The sequence below is a fragment of the Coregonus clupeaformis genome, chromosome 29 (assembly GCF_020615455.1).
Source record: "Coregonus clupeaformis isolate EN_2021a chromosome 29, ASM2061545v1, whole genome shotgun sequence".
Lineage (NCBI taxonomy): Eukaryota > Metazoa > Chordata > Actinopteri > Salmoniformes > Salmonidae > Coregonus > Coregonus clupeaformis.
Window position 1 is genome coordinate 18,244,182 of NC_059220.1, and position 19,693 is coordinate 18,263,874.

Here is a 19,693-nt window from a genome sequence, read left to right on the forward strand (position 1 = left end):
AGAGAGAGTTGAAGGTCCTAATTATTGCTAGCTTTAAAGTTTTTGCTAAGCTTTAAAGTCTTTGTAGCTCCATTCTGCCCTAGAGGAGGAACTGACTAGATATGCAAACTACACTTTCAGATCCATCCATTTTAATCACTGCCAGGTTAAACCCAGGGGGAATTGTTTTGTAGTCTTTAAACTACTGGCACTGGCCTCTCAGTGGCACACCTCTGAGATTGGTGAGACGCCATTATCATCATTCACACAGACAGATCCTGCTCCCTAAACTCATTCAAAGCCTCAGAGCCTTTCTGCCCCACCAGGGACAGGCAACCCTCAACAATGGGACCCAGACATTGAATGCCAATTGGGAAGAGAGACACAACAAAAAAAATAACAGCCCTATTCCAGGCATGTCATTGTTGTTGAAGCTTGGAAAGCTAACAGAACATTGACATGTTACAATGGCCCCATCAGACAGCTGGTCCAGGAGGAAAATGGTTCTGATGGTGTATGATGTCTCCTTTTCAAAGGGAAACCATCAGTGATTGTGACATGCTAGAAGCCATCAACGGTCTCCACAGTTAAATGATACTGACTCCTTTTCCCTGGAGTTTCTAAAGACAAAGAAGAACTGTGAATGATTGTTTCAAACCCATTTTGAATACAACTAAACTACAACGCTGTATAGCACATCCAATGGCATGATGGAACAGTGTTTCTTTTAAAGCGAGTATGAGCCAAGACCGGCTAAAACACATCAAACAGAATGCTAGGTGAGGCATTTTGGGGCAGAGGTGTGCAGCCTGTCTAGTGCTTGAAGTCATACTGCTCTGAGAGAGAGAAGAGGAGTGAGACTTTGCTGTCTTTTTAAAGCTGAAGAGTGCAGTGAGACCTTGTTCAATGTCACCAGTGGAATGACTGTGAAGAATAGTTAAGAACAGTTAAAGGTGCTCTCAATCAGCTACCCATCCAGATTATATTCTGTTAGATATGCCCCCCATGATTTTGCAGTTACAGTAATTTCTGTAACATGTTAATCAGCTACTGTGCAGAATATGTGTTAGATATATTTTATGTTTTAGATATATCATATTATTATGAGTTACATGTGATATACATGTCCCAGATATTTTGTAGTTTCAGTAATTTCTGTAACATTTTACATCATGTATGTATTATTTAATCATGTAAATAAAGTCTGGTTGACCCACCCAGAATCACTTTGTTGAATGCATATGAGTGCTTCCTACAGTCTGATAGGTGTTATCTAGATCTATGCAGCAAATCAGCCTCCTCACACTCAGACCTGTGTTCACACACTATTTGTGCCAGGCAAGCTAAATCAAGCCCAGATGTAGTATTTTAAATAGTACTTGAACCCAGGTCTGATACAGTATGCTGATCAGCCTCACACATCAGACAGACAGTTAGCTGATCAGCCTCACACATCAGACAGACAGTTAGCTGATCAGCCTCACACATCAGACAGACAGTTAGCTGATCAGCCTCACACATCAGACAGACAGTTAGCTGATCAGCCTCACACATCAGACAGACAGTTAGCTGATCAGCCTCACACATCAGACAGACAGTTAGCTGATCAGCCTCACACATCAGACAGACAGTTAGCTGATCAGCCTCACACATCAGACAAGCAGTATGCTGTCTATCTTGATCAGACCACAGAGTGACAGCCAGGTAGGTGCTGACACACACTTGACAAGGCTGTTGGTTGGCAGGCTTCAATAAGACATCACAGCAGCACAATGAGACCAGGGCAGAGGAAGATGACTAATGACTGTACTGGCTGGATGGAACAAGGCCATGGTGCTCTGCTTCAGATATTTACATTTTAGTCATTTAGCAGACGCTCTTATCCAGAGCGACTTACAGTTAGTGAGTGCATACATTTTCATACTGGCCCCCCGTGGGAAACGAACCCACAACCCTGGCGTTGCAAGCGCCATGCTCTGCCAACTGAGCTACACAGGGGACTATAAATAAGATAAACACCAGCACCACTCCACAGGACGCCAGACCATGCACAATAAAATGCACACCGCTCTGCTACACTCCAATGAATACAAAGGAGCTCTCTGTTAAATAAATAAACATTAAAATGTATTAAAAACACATATAAAATGGAAATTATCTCTTCGGAAGCCCAAACCTAGGGGTATCAAAAAAAATTGTTTAAATAAGACAACTTTTTAAGCGAATGGTGGGCAGCTAGATTGCTACAGGAGTGCTCTTGGCAAGAACATCATAAGCTCTGGCGAAACATTAAATATGATCAGGCAGTTAAATGCAAACTGACACGTCAAGGGTTCACAACAGCGGCAGTGAGAGGTAGTCGAATAGCATATCTAAACTTAATACAAGCCAACATAACAAAGGGATCCATTTTTATAATTCATGGTTCAGCACACAATGAATGCACTCTCTCCCTCCACCGGTGAATATAGAAGAGGTATACATAAGAAATAAGATTCATCTGTTCCTGGGGATTCTCTGGAGTGCTTTTGAAATGTGATACAGCACAAATAATAAAGGAGAACCTTTACATGAGTGCATTAAATTAGATTTGGGGGGGGATTGAGATCTGTTAAAAAAAAGCTGGAGCTTTGATTTGACCTCCAGAGTAGAGTGGGGATATAAGCAGACATGATGCGTGCCGCCAACGCCACCATGCCTCGCATTGCCACCCAGGATGGAGGCGCAGATCACCTAATGCCCGGTAGATGCCGTATGCAAAATTAATTCCTACCTACCACCCACCTATATTATGTACTGTAACAACACAAAGTGTTGACTTAATTTAAAGTAAATGTAATAAGAAGTGCCCTTGTCTGGCTGGTAATATATGCATGTGTGCGTATGTGAATATTTATGCCTGGACACCATGGCGACCATACTTCATGGTACTTCATGATTGCTGGCTGTGGTCGGGAGAGGTTGTGTTTTCTCTAGCAGGAGGTAAGCTTGGCTTCTTATATGGTGTTGAGTAAAGCTTAAACCATGTATTTAGATCGTAGGTAGGTAGTTGTAGTTAGGTATTGTAGGTAGTTTATTTAGGTAGTTATTTAGGTAGTTATTGTAGGTTTCCGTAGGTAATTATTGTAGGTAAGTATTGTTTACGGCGGAGCCCGGCGAAGCACGAGGCTAGCTAGCTAGCGGGTAGCTACTGGTAACGTTTAGCAACGGTGGAGAGTTGTTTCCAATGTTATTTCACGCTTAAGAGTACCTGTAATTAAGCCAGCTAGCTACCGACCATTCAGCCGTTTTTCTAACCTCATTATCTGAGCCATCAACGTTAGGTAGTTAGTAGCTACTGTACTTAATTACACCTACTGATTGCAGAAGACAAATGTTAGCTGGCGTCGGGTAAGTTTGGCTTTATACATAGCTTGGGCTTTGTCGAGTAAGGCTTAATTATGTATTTAGATTGTAGTTAGGTATTGTAGATAGGCCCGCAGCACGAAGCTAGCTAGCTAGCCGTTTTTCAAACAAAGTCAACACAGTAGCCATTGCTAACTAGCCAACACGACCAGCTAACTGTACTGCAGTAGCTAAATACAATATATTTGTGCTAGCTAGCCAACGTTTAATTTTTGCTGCGTTATGAAAGGAACTAGACACGGACACGAATTATCTGTTTAGTGTGTTAACACATTATTGGTAGTTTGTTGTAACCAAGTATTGGTGCTAAACTGTGTTTTATTGGATGCTAGCATGCTAGTTAGCTATGGCGTCATAGTTAGGCATCGTGGGCTGTTGTGGGTAGTTATTGTAGGTTAGCATTGTTTTCGACGGTGCCGGGTGTAGCACGAAGCTAGCTAGCTAGCCCTTTTTCAAACAAAGTCAACACAGTAGCCATTGCTAGCTAGCCAACACGACCAGCTAACTGTACTGTAGTAGCTAAATACAATATACTTGTGCTAGCTAGCCAACGTTTAATTATTGCTGCGTTATGAAAGGAACTAGACACGGACACGAATTATCTGTTTAGTGTGTTAACACACTATTGGTAGTTTGTTGTAACCAAGTATTGGTGCTAAACTGTGTGTTATTGGATGCTAGCATGCTAGTTAGCTATGGTGTCATAGTTAGGCATCGTGGGCTGCTGTGGGTAGTTATTGTAGGTTAGCATTGTTTTCGGCGGTGCCGGGTGTAGCACGAAGCTAGCTAGCTAGCCGTTTTTCGAACAGAGTCAACACAGTAGCCATTGTGTGCTGTACTGTGGCAGCTAAATACAATATATTTGTGCTAGCTAGCCAACGTTTAATTATTGCTGCGTTATGAAAGGAACTAGACACGGACACGAATTATCTGTTTAGTGTGTTAACACACTATTGGTGGTTTGTTGTGACCAAGTGTTGGTGCTAAACTGTGTGTTATTGGATGCTAGCATGCTAGTTAGCTATGGTGTCATAGTTAGCTAGCTGAATAAAGTGGGTTGAGTCTATTCCTTGAAACATTGAACCGCTGTGGTTCACAACAATTCTGATTTCTAAAGGTGGAAGTTGGGAGAGTTTTTGTTCGGGTGGTTCAGTGAAACAATTATAGTTTCTGAGGTGGAAGTTTTGGTGAGGGAGGCCCTGCTCTCTCCTCTCCCAGATGTTTAGTTCATTTCATTCCGATCTCCTCTGCATTATTGTAGCCATTTGCTACAGCCTGTCAACTATGCTTCTGCCTATCCCTGTTCTCTCCTCTCTGCACAGGCTACACAAACGCCTCACACCGCGTGGCTGCTGCCTCTCTAACCTGGTGGTCCCTGCACGCACCCCACACCTGGAGTTCCAGGTCTCAGGCAGCCTCTGGAACTGCCGTTCTGCTGCCAACAAAGATGACTTCATCCCAGCCTATGCTAACCTCCAGTCCCTCGACTTCCTGGCGCTGACGGAAACATGGATTACCACTGAAAACACTGCTACTCCTACTGCTCTCTCCTCGTCTGACCATGTGTTCTCGCATACCCCGGGAGCATCTGGTCAGAGGGGTGGTGGCACAGGAATCCTCATCTCTCCCAAGTGGACATTCTCAATTTTTCCCCCTAACCCATCTGTCTATCTCCTCATTTGAATTCCATGCTGTCACAGTCACTAGCCCATTTAAGCTTAATATCCTTGTCATCTATCGCCCTCCAGGTTCCCTTGGAGAGTTCATCAATGAGCTTGACGCCTTGATAAGTTCCTTTCCTGAGGATGGCTCACCCCTCACAGTTTTGGGGGATTTCAACCTCCCTACGTCCACATTTGACTCATTTCTCTCTGCCTCCTTCTTTCCACTCCTCTCCTCTTTTGACCTCACCCTCTCACCGTCCCCCCTACTCACAAGGCAGGCAATACGCTTGACCTCATCTTTACTAGATGCTGCTCTTCTACTAATCTCACTGCAACTCCCCTCCATGTCTCCGACCACTACTTTGTTTCCTTTTCTCTCTCGCTCTCCTCCAACACTACTCACTCTGCCCCTACACAGATGGTAATGCGCCGCCGCAACCTTCGCTCTCTCTCTCCCACTACTCTCTCCTCTTCCATCCTATCATCTCTTCCCTCTGCTCAATCCTTCTCCCTCCAATCTCCTGATTCTGCCTCCTCAACCCTCCTCTCCTCCCTTTCTGCATCCTTTGACTCTCTGTGTCCCCTATCCTCCCGGCCGGCTCGGTCCTCCCCTCCAGCTCCGTGGCTTGATGACTCATTGCGAGCTCACAGAACAGAGCTCCGGGCAGCGGAGCGGAAATGGAAGAAAACTAAACTCCCTGCCGACCTGGCATCTTTTCACTCCCTCCTCTCTACATTTTCTTCATCTGTTTCTGCTGCTAAGGCCACTTTCTACCACTCTAAATTCCAAGCATCTGCCTCTAACCCTAGGAAGCTCTTTGCCACATTTTCCTCCCTGCTGAATCCTCCCCCCCTCTCTCTCTGTGGATGACTTCGTCAACCACTTTGAAAATAAGGTTGACGACATCCGATCCTCGTTTGTTAAGTCTAATGACACTGCTGGTCCTACTCACACTGCCCTACCCTATGCTCTGACTTCTTTCTCCCCTCTCTCTCCAGATAAAATCCTGCGACTTGTGACTGCAGGCCGCCCAACAACCTGCCCGCTTGACCCCATCCCCTCCTCTCTTCTCCAGACCATCTCCGGTGACCTTCTCCCCTACCTCACCTCGCTGATCAACTCATCCTTGACCGCTGGCCATGTCCCTTCCGTCTTCAAGAGAGCGAGAGTTGCACCACTTCTCAAAAAACCAACACTCGATCCCACTGATGTCAACAACTACAGACCAGTATCCCTTCTTTCTTTTCTTTCCAAAACTATTGAGCGTGCCGTCTTTAGCCAACTCTCTTGCTATCTCTCTCAGAATGACCTTCTTGATCCAAACCAGTCAGGTTTCAGGACTGGTCATTCAACTGAGACTGCTCTTCTCTGTGTCACGGAGGCTCTCCGCACTGCTAAAGCTAACTCTCTCTCCTCTGCTCTTGTCCTTCTAGACCTGTCTGCTGCCTTTGATACTGTGAACCATCAGATCCTCCTCTCCACCCTCTCCGAGCTGGGCATCTCCGGCGCGGCTCACTCCTGGATTGCGTCCTACCTGACCGGTCGCTCCTACCAAGTGGCGTGGCGAGAAGCTGTCTCCCGCACCACGTGCTCTCACCACTGGTGTCCCCAGGGCTCAGTTCTAGGCCCTCTCCTATTCTCCCTATACACCAAGTCACTTGGCTCTGTCATATCCTCACATGGCCTCTCCTATCATTGCTACGCTGACGATACACAACTAATCTTCTCCTTTCCCCCTTCTGATAACCAGGTGGCGAATCGCATCTCTGCATGTCTGGCAGACATATCAGTATGGATGACGGATCACCACCTCAAGCTGAACCCTGGCAAGACGGAGCTGCTCTTCCTCCCGGGGAAGGACTGCCCGTTCCATGATCTCGCCATCACGGTTGACAACTCCGTTGTGTCCTCCTCCCAGAGTGCGAAGAGCCTTGGCGTGACCCTGGACAACACCCTGTCGTTCTCCGCTAACATCAAGGCGGTGACCCGATCCTGCAGGTTCATGCTCTACAACATTCGGAGAGTACGACCCTGCCTTACACAGGAAGCGGCACAGGTCCTAATCCAGGCACTTGTCATCTCCCGTCTGGATTACTGCAACTCGCTGTTGGCTGGCCTCCCTGCCTGTGCCATTAAACCCCCCACAACTCATCCAGAATGCCGCAGCCCGTCTGGTGTTCAACCTTCCCAAGTTCTCTCACGTCACCCCCTCCTCCGCACACTCCACTGGCTTTCAGTTGAAGCTCGCATCCGTTACAAGACCATGGTGCTTGCCTATGGAGCAGTGAGGGGAACGGCACCTCCGTACCTTCGGGCTCTGATCAGTCCCTACACCCAAACGAGGGCATTGCGTTCATCCACCTCTGGCCTGCTGGCTCCCCTTCCTCTGCGGGAAGCATAGTTCCCGCTCAGCCCAGTCAAAACTGTTCGCTGCTCTGGCACCCCAATGGTGGAACAAGCTCCCTCACGACGCCAGGACAGCGGAGTCACTCACCACCTTCCGGAGACATTTGAAACCCCACCTCTTTAAAGAATACCTGGGATAGGATAAAGTAATCCTTCCACCCCCCAAAAAAAAAAAAAAAAGTGTAAGGTGGTTATCCCACTGGCTATAGGGTGAATGCACCAATTTGTAAGTCGCTCTGGATAAGAGCGTCTGCTAAATGACGTAAATGTGCCCTTGAGCAAGGCACTTAACCCTAATTGCTCCTGTAAGTCGCTCTGGATAAGAGCGTCTGCTAAATGACTAAAATGTAAAATGTAAATGTAAATTTGCATCGAATATACAGTGCCTTGCAAAAATATTCATCCCCCTTGGCATTTTTCCTATTTTGTTCCATTACAACCTGTAATTTAAATTGATTTTTATTTGGATTTCATGTAATGGACATACACAAAATAGTCCAAATTGGTGAAGTGAAATAAAAAAAATTACTTATATTTTGCATCTTCAAAGTGGTAGGCATGTTGTGTAAATCAAATGATACAAACCCCCAAAAAATCAATTTTAATTCCAGGTTGTACGGCAACAAAATAGGAAAAATGACAAGGGGGGTGAATACTTTCGCAACAGTATGTCTAGGTGGACATTGCAAACAACATTTATTTATCTCTCTCTCTGTCTCTCTCTCTCTCTCTCAATTCAATTTCAATTTAAGGGCTTTATTGGCATGGGAAACGTATGTTAACATTGCCAAAGCAAGTGAAGTAGATAGTAAACAAAAGTGAAATAAACAATAAATATTAACAGTAAACATTACACTCAGAAGTTTCAAAAGAATAAAGACATTTAAAATGTCATATTATGTCTCTCTCTCTCTCTCTCTCTCTCTCTCGCTCTCTCTCTCTCTCTCTCTCTCTCTCTCTCTCTCTCTCTCTCTCTCTCGCTCTCTCTCTCGCTTCTTCGCTCTCTCTCTCTCTCTCTCTCTCTCTCTCTCTCTCTCTCTCTCTCTCTCTCTCTCTCTCTCTCTGACAGACCTTCGTTCACTACCATAGACAGCCATTACCTTCCATTTTTTATACAAAATAAATATTAAAACAGTTTTTTTCCTCACAGTCCAAGACTAATGAAACACAATATTATAAAGGTATTGAAGAGCTATATCCAGCCCCACTCCACTGCTGTTGGGTCCACCCTTGAGAACCCAAAGTGCATTAGCGTGTGATGAAGCCAAAATGAGGCCAGAGACAGAGATGATCTGGAGATCCTTGGAGAGAGAGAGGGGCATCAGGATGAGGCTGGGCTCGTCCCTGTGTGTCCTCACTACCCAAAGCATCAGCCTTAATCCTATCTCTCTGTCCCAAAGCCCCCACAAGCCATACATCTTATCAACTTAATGTTGAGCCTGTGTGACTCTTTTTCCATACATACAGTATGTTAACACCGACAACTAACATTGTTCTGTCATGCTGAGTACGATTGTCATGTTTTGGCCATGCTCTCTTTTTCACAACTCAAACTGAAATACAAAACAATATTTACATACTAGAAAAAGACTGGAATGTAAACTGAATATGAAATGAAATATCACATTTACATAAGTATTCAGACCCTTTACTCAGTACTTTGTTGAAGCACCTTTGGCAGCGATTACAGCCTCGAGTCTTCTTGGGTATGACTCTACAAGCTTGGCACACCTCTATTTGGGGAGTTTCTCCCATCTTCTCTGCAGATCCTCTCAAGCTCTGTCAGGTTGGATGGGGAGCGTCACTGCACAGCTATTTTCAGGTCTCTCCAGAGATGTTTGGTCGGGTTCAAGTCCGGGCTCTGGCGGGGCCACTCAAGGACATTCAGAGACTTGTCCCGAAGCCACTCCTGTGTTGTCTTGGCTGTGTGCTTAGGGTAATTGTCCTGTTGGAAGGTGAACCTTCGCCCCCAGTCTGAGGTCCTGAGCGCTCTGGAGCAGGTTTTCATCAAGGATCTCTCTGTACTTTGATCCGTTCATCTTTCCCTCGATTCTGACTAGTCTCCCAGTCCCTGCCACTGAAAAACATCCCCACAGCATGATGCTGCCACAACCGTGCTTCACCGTAGGGATGGTGCCAGGTTTCCTCCAGATGTGACGCTTGGCATTCAGGCCAAAGAGTTCAATCTTTCATCAGACCAGAGAATCTTGTTTCTCATGGTCTGAGAGTCCTTTAGGTGCCTTTTGGCAAACTCCAAGCGGGCTGTCATGTGCCTTTTACTGAGGAGTGGCTTTCGTCTGGCCACTCTACCATAAAGGCCTGATTGGTGGAGTGCTGCAGAGATGTGTTCTAGGGGACCTTCAATGCTGCAGACATTTTTTGGTACCCTTCCCCAGATCTGTGCCTCGACACAATCCTGTCTCGGAGCGCTACAGACAATTCCTTCGACCTCATGGCTTGGTTTTTGCTCTGACATGCACTGTCAACTGGGGACCTTTTATAGAGAGGTGTGTGCCTTTCCAAATCATGTCCAATCAATTGAATTTACCACAGGTAGACTCCAATCAAGTTGTAGAAACATCTCAAGGATGATCAATGGAAACAGGATGCACCTAAACTCAATTTCGCAAAGGGTCTGAATACTTATGTAAATAAGGAATTTCAGATTTTAATTTTTAATACATTTGCAAACATTTCTAAAAACCTGTTTTCACTTTGTCATTATGGGGTATTGTGTGTAGATTGATGAGGGAAAAAACTATTTAATCCATTTTAGAATAAGGCTGTAACGTAACAAAATGTGGAAAAAGTCAAGGGGTCTGAATACTTTCCGAATGCACTGTATAACAATATACGGCCGTGGGGGTGTGAATTATAGGATATCTGTGGCTCGGCCACCATGCCTCTGGGACTTACCTTATAGCCTGAAGACTTGATGTGGACGCCTCTCTTGGTCAGTGTGGACTTCATACGGATGAAGAAGGAGCGCTCTAGAGTGTTGTCTGGGGGCAGCATGGTGGGGCTGGTCGACTCGACTGTGGAGGCAAACACACACACACACACACACACACACACACACACACACACACACACACACACACACACACAATTACTTAACATTACTTGGCCAATACATCTGTGTGTTTTGTAGTAAAGCCCAGGAGAGGTGGGGCGATATTAAAAACTCCAGCTGGTAAGACAGGCTAGCTGTAATAACTTTTAATTGAGTTTCTATCATCTCCCAGGTAATAGTCTAATGGAAAAAGAACACATAAATAAAAACAACACATTACCATTAAACAATGTTTTTATTATGTTCTGTAATAGCGTACAACCTCTGTTTGGACTAACACCATAATTGGTGAAAACATTTTATTGGAAGTTCAGTGGCAGTTAAAAAGTCAACTGCATGTTTCTCTTCATTGAGCCCAAGTGTAGTATTTATTTTCCAAGTACAATATTGCAATTTCATGTCATGAGAGTTATATTATTATACCTATTAGAGTTAACTCAAGTTTATTTTATTTTATACTGTATGCAGAGTTAATCTAATTGTAAACAAAGATATTCATTGTTGCTTCAACAAAGTTCAAAGATCTTAAGTCAATTCTAAACATAGATCATCACATTAAAACCCCATAACCAATGAGGTCAGTCAGTCTCGTTAACAAAACACAACAAAGATACCTAGGTAAAGGTGAAACGGTCCATTTGTCACTCCGTGCTCCTGATCAATGCTTAATGATCAAATGCATATTTAAAACATTCAATCCATAAGGGGAGGTAATATACTGTAGATGTAGTCATGCCAGCTCCTCCTGATCTCCCTGACTGTGTGTGTGATGTGTGTGTGTTTGTTAGATTGACATTTCCCCTCTGCCTGTGGTCATGAAGGTAGAAGCTGTGAGAGAGGTGGCCCTAACAAAGATTCAACATCTGCTTGCAAATGTGCATCTCTCAAAGAAGGTTCTGAGGGATGTGAATAACAAAACTGTGATGAGAAAGTGGCTATGCTTAAAAACACACACCACACGTGACATTGTCTTCCTGAGCCAAAGAGAGGGGGGTTTAGGTGTCCTGAATATTGTGTGGATTTACACTGCTACCAGACTGATTCACCTGTTGAACATGCTCAACACTGTCGATGTGACATTTAAGGAGTTAGCCAGAGCATCCCTTCTTCTGGACCTACGGAGGAGGAAGGTTCCACTGGCCAGGGACGCTGAGGACAACTTCCTGGGCTTCAAGGAAAATTGAACACTCGTGCTATGGCCTTTGGAGTCTGGTCAGACTGGCCTGACCTCAACGACCTGTGCAACCGGACTGGAGTGGAGCTCAGGTGGACACGGACTGATATGCAAACTGAGTCAGTGACTGCCTCTGATGCAGTTGTGGCAGATTGCGGTGTTGTTGTGGAGGCTTCGGTCACCCATGATGGAACATCTCATTCTACATCCAGGACAACACTCCTTGGTATCAGACAGATGCAGCTACTGCAACACTGGACTGGCCTGAGGCTGAAGGGGAAACTCTCTGCTCTGGACTGTGCTCCCATTCCATGTACCAGAATGCGGCTGTTGGCGAGGACATTCTCACCTTTACTGTTAAGGTCAGGCTGCAAGTTCTACAAACAAGTCCATTGCCCATGTTGTGAATTGCTGCTGTTCATACAAGGATTTTTACATTGCTAGACATGACCGCCTTTTTGACCTAATCGCCAGCGAGGTGAGACAAGTAGTCTCACCAACAGCACACATGCTTAAACATGATTGTGTAAGGGGAAACTGGTTTGATGTTGATGATGATGTGTTTTCCTGTGTGCCAAATCCGCCAGATATTGTTGTTGTGGGGGGAAGCCAGGGGGAGGTGCTCATTTTAGAAGTTGGCTGCTCATTTGACGGCTACATGGAGCAGGCCTTTGCCGAGAAGCTGCTTAAATACCTGCCCCTCGTGGCTGGTGACACTGATATTTGGCAGTCTCGGCCACGTACACAGGCTCGCAGTGCATGGCCTCCAGATTGCGGGCCTGACAAAAACTAGGGCAAAGCAATTGGCTAGGTACTGCTCTGTTTCAGCTGTCGTGGGCAGCATAGCTGTTTGGAGAAGGAGGTGCTTTCTGTACCCTTGAGTGCCATGCATACAGGGACCTTTGAAATGTTTGGATCCTTTTTTTGTAAATTTGATTGGCGGATTCAAATAAAGTATTTAAAGTGTGTGTGTGTGTGTGTGTGTGTGTGTGTGTGTGTGTGTGTGTGTGGTGTGTGTGTCTCCCGGACTGTCTCTGTCCCCAGAGCTGGACAGGACATTAAATATAGACAGGCCCCTGTGAGTAATGTCTGGAGGTCTTCAAACACCACTTTACACTACAGACAGGCAGACAGGCAGACAGGCAGACAGGCAGGCAGACAGACAGGCAGACAGGCAGACAGGTAGAGAGGCAGACAGGCAGACAAACAGACAGACAGACAGACAGACAGACAGACAGGCACACAGTGATATGACGATGCCCAGCTCACAGGCAACTCAGCCACACAGCCATGGACAAGGCTAGGAGATAACATTGAAATGGGATTACTAAAACAGTACACCTGGAAAATCCTTTTTTTCTGCTACTCTCCATATAACAAGGCTGCAGTGAGGCTCTCTAGAACTGGAAACAACGTGATCAGTATGAAGGAGGAGGGTGGGGATGGAGGGATGAGGGAGGGGTGACGGTGAGGAGGCTGGGGGGAGGGCGTGAGGCGTGGTGGCGGCGGCTGCCATTATCTTTTTTATCTTTACTGAGGAATTAAATGTAATTTTAAATCTATCTCTGGGGAGAAGCCAGAGTCATGTTATATTTAGTAATTTTATTTCTTCTGATTAAATGTGAATTACTATGACATCATCTAACACAGCAGAATACACCAACAGCTTTTTAATACACTGCATAAGCAGCAGTAGCAACTCTAAGAGTTTCATTCGCCTCTCTAATCCAATCACATCAACCTTATTTCTCTTATCACAGATTCCCATTTTGAATTAAGTGAGCTCATTAGTTTTAATCAAAGGCAGAGAGATCAAAACGTACACTTAAATTCTTTAGATCAGATCTGCCAGTCAGCCGCAGAGTTCTATTTTACTAAAACGCAAGATCAGAGCCTCTTAGAACTGAGCATTTTCCTTAGGGAAGGAGGGAATTCACAAGCCAACCAACCGACTGGCCTTAAAGGCACAGGAATCTTTTTTCACCCTACCGACGTCTAACTAAAGCAACCAATCAGGTTAATTTATGAGGGGTTGGGGGATGGTGGTGTGTTTCACCACCAGTGGGCTTCTGTTAGTTGGCGGTTATGATGTGAATGTGAATTATAGACTGGGCAATTTACGAGTCAGACACGTCGGACGCCATTGCAATACTTTCTTCATCCAACTAATGCTAATATGAGCTCTGTTGGAGTATTACTCTGGGTATTAGAGTGCGGAGTGGGAGAGTTATCAGGAACACTTTGGGGATAGGGTGCCATTTGGGACATACACAGAGACCAATGAACAGTTTTGACACTGCACAGGAGAATAATGATATACTGTCTGTATCTGTTATAGGGTTATAATACATTAAGCACTGTGTTAACATGTAAAAACTATAGAGCGATTACCACCTAACAGTGTGGTTATGCTTCCCACAGTATTGCGATCTATGCATGTTTATGTTGATAGTACAAAGAAGGCATGGCCTACAGCGTGAGAGGAAGTGAATGTAGCCAACCTCATTTACATGTAGAGTACCAGTCAAACCAAACATCAAGTACCAGGGCACTTTGGAGTGAAATGTGAAACTAGAAACTTCAATCCCTGGATCTCATATAAAAATGACACCTTTTAAAGAAGAATTCTTAAGAAGGAAAATAAATAATAATTTGTGAGCATTATTTATGGTTTGGCAGGGGTCTGCCGGTCTCCATTTATTTTCCTGATGAAAGCCCTCAGAATGAACCACCTCTGTGTGTAAGTGATGAGATTTTAAAAGTATTACTTTCTGTGCTGTGATGGTGAGTGTTGACCATCATCAATAACTCACTGGCAGTTCTTTAGCCCCCCGTTGCCCCACTCCTCTCCCTGACAACCCCCGTCACCATCACCATACCATTTCTACACACCAGAGACAACTCAGAGGAGGAAGCTCCTACAAAGCAAGACACTGCTACAAATGACATGCTTATACTGTATGACTTATACGCCTAAGTGAGGCTCCCCTACTCCGCTTGCTAATATTCCAAATACATTTATATAAATATTAGTACCAATTCAAAGCGTCAAGCGTTTAACGTACAGATACATCAAGATAAAGTGTATGGCCCATGGCCCAGTGTGTCTGTTCTCCATCTATAGACACTGGGAGGTCCTTGTCTGGCCCTGCTCTGATGAATGCGTGCATCTCTCTGTACATTAGTAATGATAGATTATGTACCAGGCCGTGTACTAATTGGAAGGTAGAGGGTGATTTTTCAATACAGCTCACCCATGTGTGTGGGAGAGATAGTGTGTCGGTGTGTGTGTGTGTATATGAGAGAGAGAGTCAGTGTGTGTGTGTGTGTGTGTGTGTGTATGTGTGTGTGTGTGTGTGTGTGTGTGAGAGAGAGAGTGTGTGTTTGTGAGCGAGCGTGTGTGTGTGTGTAAGTGGGATGTGAAACATACAGAGAGGGACTTGTATTGCATTGGCAGCTTTAATAATTAGAGGGTGACAGGAAATATGTCGTCAGGCACCGTCACTTGTGCCTGTCTCCTCTCATCTATTCCCAGCCTCTCTGTAACCTACCCTCCCAGGAGATACTATATATGACTTAAAAACATACATCTATACCATATATCATTTCTGGCAGAGTGACATTCAAAATAAAATAATAATGTAATAATTTCCACAATTTCCGCAAATTCAACAAGATATCAACTAATAATTGGGGGAGGGTGAATATGTACAGTAGGTTATTTCTATCAAGAGTGGAGAACTGAATTTTTTGTTGTTGAATCATGGTCAAAATCAGGCTTCAAAGAATAGTGTGAGTCAGATGAACTCATGGATATTATGTGTGCAGTTTGAAGGAAGTTGTAGGTAGTTTCGCAAATCACTGCTAACTAGCGTTAGCGCAATGACTGGAAGTTTACAGGTACAGCTAGCATGGCCTTAATTGCATAAATCTTTTACTATCCCTTTAAACGGTGGCCAATTGATGCCATTTCGTTATAATTTAATGCCACTGAGACAGCTAGTGGAATGTAACATGTATGGAAAAAAAAGTATAGAATGCACTCATTACTGTAAGTCGCTATGGATAAGAGCGTCTGCTAAATTACAAAAAATGTAAAAATGTAAAAATGTATATTTTTTATGTATCATACATGTTCTAGAGCTGTGCTCTCCCTAAAGGACCCTCCTGAGACCTTACAATAGGCACCGCTTTTAATACAATATCACAATAATATATTATCTGCGTTTCCATGAAAACCAATTTTGCTCCCCATTAGTATGTGTGGCAGGCCACTTTGCTGATTTCACAATACACCTCAAAAGATAAATAGAACAAAATATGTTAAATATTTTTCTTCCAAACCAAGTGAAGAAGTTAATTGATGAAAAAAATTCTAAATCAAAATATGGACTAATAGAGTTTAATTAAGTGGTGATATGCCTTGGTTGAAAACACACCATTATTTTTATCTAGAAATAGGAGAGCATACAAAAAGTTGTTTCTAAAGGAATAATGTTGTCCCAAAGTGATTTCTATATGATATACCCTGAATAATATACACTGAGGTACCATTGTGACCACAACATGATTAAACCAGGAACAAGGAAAAATCATGTATATATTGGTCTGTTTGAAAACTAAACTTCCAAAGCTTTTCCCTAAAACATTATCTAAACCCCCCTCTCTGTACATGTACACTGTAGTGCCAATGTGACACCAACTACATGACAAACCATGAGTACAAATACACTCATAAAGGGTATATTCATAAATATATCCTTTATATTCCCGAGTGGCGCAGTGGTCTAAGGCACTGTATTGCAGTGCTAGCTGTGCCACTAGAGATCCTGGTTCGAATCCAGGCTCTGTCGTAGCCGGCCGTGACCGGGAGACCCATGGGGCGGCGCACAATTGGCCCAGCGTCGTCCAGGATAGGGGAGGGAATGGCCGGCAGGGATGTAGCTCAGTTGGTTGAGCATGGCGTTTGCAACGCCAGGGTTGTGGGTTCAATTCCCATGGGGGGCCAGTAAAAAAAAATATATATATATATATATAAAAAAAAAAGAATGACTCACTAACTGTAAGTCGCTCTGGATAAGAGCGTCTGCTAAATGACTAAAAATGTGTAAATGTAAATATACTGGCCTGTTTGTATTTGCTTAGAAAACTAAACTTCCAACGGTTTTCCCTAAAACATTCTCTAACTCTCCTCTCTGTTTAAGATATGACGTATGTATCTAAGCTGGAGCCACACCGCAGTCAGCATGTCAGCATGTCAGCAATCAGCATGTCAGAATGTCAGCAGTCAGCATGTCAGCATATCAGAAGTCAGCATGTCAGCATGTCAGAATGTTAGCAGTCAGCTGGAGCCACACCTATGTCAGCATGACAGAATGTCAGCAGTCAGCATGTCAGAATGTTAGCAGTCAGCTGGAGCCACACCTGAGTCAGCAGTCAGCATGTCAGCAGTCAGCATGTCGGCATGTCAGCAGTCAGCATGCAGCAGTCAGCAGTCAGCATGTCAGCAGTCAGCAGTTATTATGTCAGCATGACATAATGTCAGAAGTCAGCATGTCAGCTGTCAGCATGTTAGCAGTCAGCATGTCAGTCAGTAGTCAGCATGTCAGCAGTCAGCATGTCAAGGTGCAGCCAGCAGAAGCTCTAGATGAAGGCAACGTGAGGCGTGCTTACAGGCAAATGGAAGGATTAAACGTAATAATGATAAACACAGCAGATCAATTAGGAAATAAAGCTGACAGGCCCCGAAGAGGGAAGTGATAATTAAATCCAGAGTAGTAAACTCTTTAAAAGTGCTCTAATTGACAAGGTTTTCTCTCAAATTGACATATGTCCTTTCAAATTAATTGATTATTCTAATCAGGGAGCTACGGTTGCTGCCATACAGTTCTCAACGTGAATTAAAAAAGATCAGGGGTCTTGTTGTTGATTAACTAACTATGCTTTTTTACAAGAGTTTATTAAAATGTAAAGAGGCTAAATCAGAAGCTTGTCAAAAGAGTTTGGTCATTAAAAAAACTGAAGATGAAAGGTTTTTAGAGGCCCAGCCCACACCTGCTGGCTGTTGAAAATATCATACTTGACTTGTTATATTTTGGAGACCATCCATACATTGATTAGGGTTATCCCAAACCTAAAGATGTCCATCTAGACAAGTTAAGATAAGATTAACTTTATTGTTTGTCCCTGAAGGGACATTTGTCTTGGACATTCAAGACAAGGCCTGTTAATGAAGACTCAGACAGAGTGTTCTCCAAGAGAGCTCCTTCCTGTCCTGTCCCTGTGTATATACACTGCCATACTCAGTGGTAAGATAAGCCCATGCTCCCCTAGACAACCCAACCTGCCACCCTGTAGGGGAGCACAGGACAAGGTAGCCCAGGGTGACGTGGACCGGGCCCATCCATTATTAATATGGTAATGAGGTGACGCGGTGACACGGCAGGCCAGTTGTTATCAGCTGCAGGTCACTGTAGTCCCATGTCCACGCTGAGAGATGGTGTATGTCCCAAAGGGCACACTATTCCCTACGTAGTGCACTACTTTTGACCAGACCCCTATGGAAATATGTTGCCATTTGGGACACAGACGTGATCTCACCCACCCAGGAGAGGAGCAGAGTGCACAGTCAACACCAGATAAAAGGCATGTTCTGTTGTTGTCTTCTGACTTTGCTGCTTACGTGATTTGAAAGGAAAGAGAGACGCTGAGGTGAGGTTGAGGTGGTGGGTGTCAGATACAAAGCTAGACATAGATGCAGGTGTGTGTGTGTTTTCTTCTTATCTCTGGATAAGATTCCCTCATCGTAACAGCCCACCCTGAGTGTGACATCACAGTGCAGGGGGAGGTGGTGGCGATGGTGATGGTTGAGCGTGTCCTGTCATGGCTGCCTGTTAGGGGGTTGCTGGCCCGCTGCTAATCACAGGAAGCCTGGTTTAACCAGACTGAACGCCGGTTCAACAGTGAAACATAGTGAAATCAGTTTGGATGCCTGGCTAGATCACAGGGAGGTTGAAGGGAGGTGCAGGGAGATTGTACTGGCTCAGACAGAGTAGGCGTACAGGACGGAACAGCAATAACACTTGTCAAGCCAGGGACTCCAGTCACAACTAATGAACAGGGGATGATAAACAGCAACAGGGCTGCCATGCTACTTACTGTGTAGTGCCTAGTACAGCACTGACTACAGCAGATGAAAAATATAGAGATAGCCAGGGATTTGTCCCCTGTAGCTCAGTTGGTAGAGCATGGCGCTTGCAATGCCAGGGTTGTGGGTTCGTGAGTGGACTGGACTTCACTCATGACTGATTCAGAAGGAGAATAACTAGGTCAAACCTTGAGCTGCAGATGGTTGGTCTACTGGTGTGATAATAGATACAAAAAAGCACAAGTGAGGTATTAAAAGGAAAATCATATTTGTCTTTATCTTAAAACAGAAAAAATGTATGTTCATTCATAAAATAATTAATGCACCTAAAAGACTTGCACAACGTGTAATAGAAAAAGGCTCAGCCACAGAAGTCCAAAGGTCAATGTCGGGAACCAAACATGGAAATACACTTTATGAATTGACGGCATCTAATGGCATTCTAATTTGGAAGAAAGCCCTCAAAGCAAGTTGATAGATATTGGCATAATATTTTAGCCTTCCCCCCTTTCTATCTGAATGCCGGCCCTCCCCGGTCAAAGTCCTTTTCTTTAATCAAGTTACAGGAGAGACAGAGAGCACTCTGCACTGGGGGCTCGGAGGTTGCAGATGGCTGCTTCACTCCAAAATGTTCAAGCTTCAATGACCCATTTCATCAGCTCTGTCAAAGCCTTGCACTGATACATGTTGACAACATTAAATCTTAAAAACTGAAAGAAATGAATTAATATGCAAATTCCATCAGCTTTGTAATAAAAATGTCCTTGACAAAACAGAGAACACCACCCCCAGAGGAATATTGTGAATTATCCCAGCTCCGTTGTTCTATAAGTTAGTCTGAGGT

The 19,693-nt window shown here is 44.3% G+C and overlaps 1 protein-coding gene across 1 annotated transcript in view; it reads right to left on the reverse strand.

The window, feature by feature from the left end:
- LOC121544708 (neuronal PAS domain-containing protein 3-like) overlaps positions 1-19,693 on the reverse strand; it is a 217,899-nt gene that overhangs the window by 19,473 nt on the left and 178,733 nt on the right. Inside the window, exon 5 of the mRNA XM_041854785.1 lies at positions 10,372-10,490. Coding sequence (XP_041710719.1) covers positions 10,372-10,490 — 119 coding nt within the window. The remainder of the gene's footprint in view (positions 1-10,371; positions 10,491-19,693) is intronic.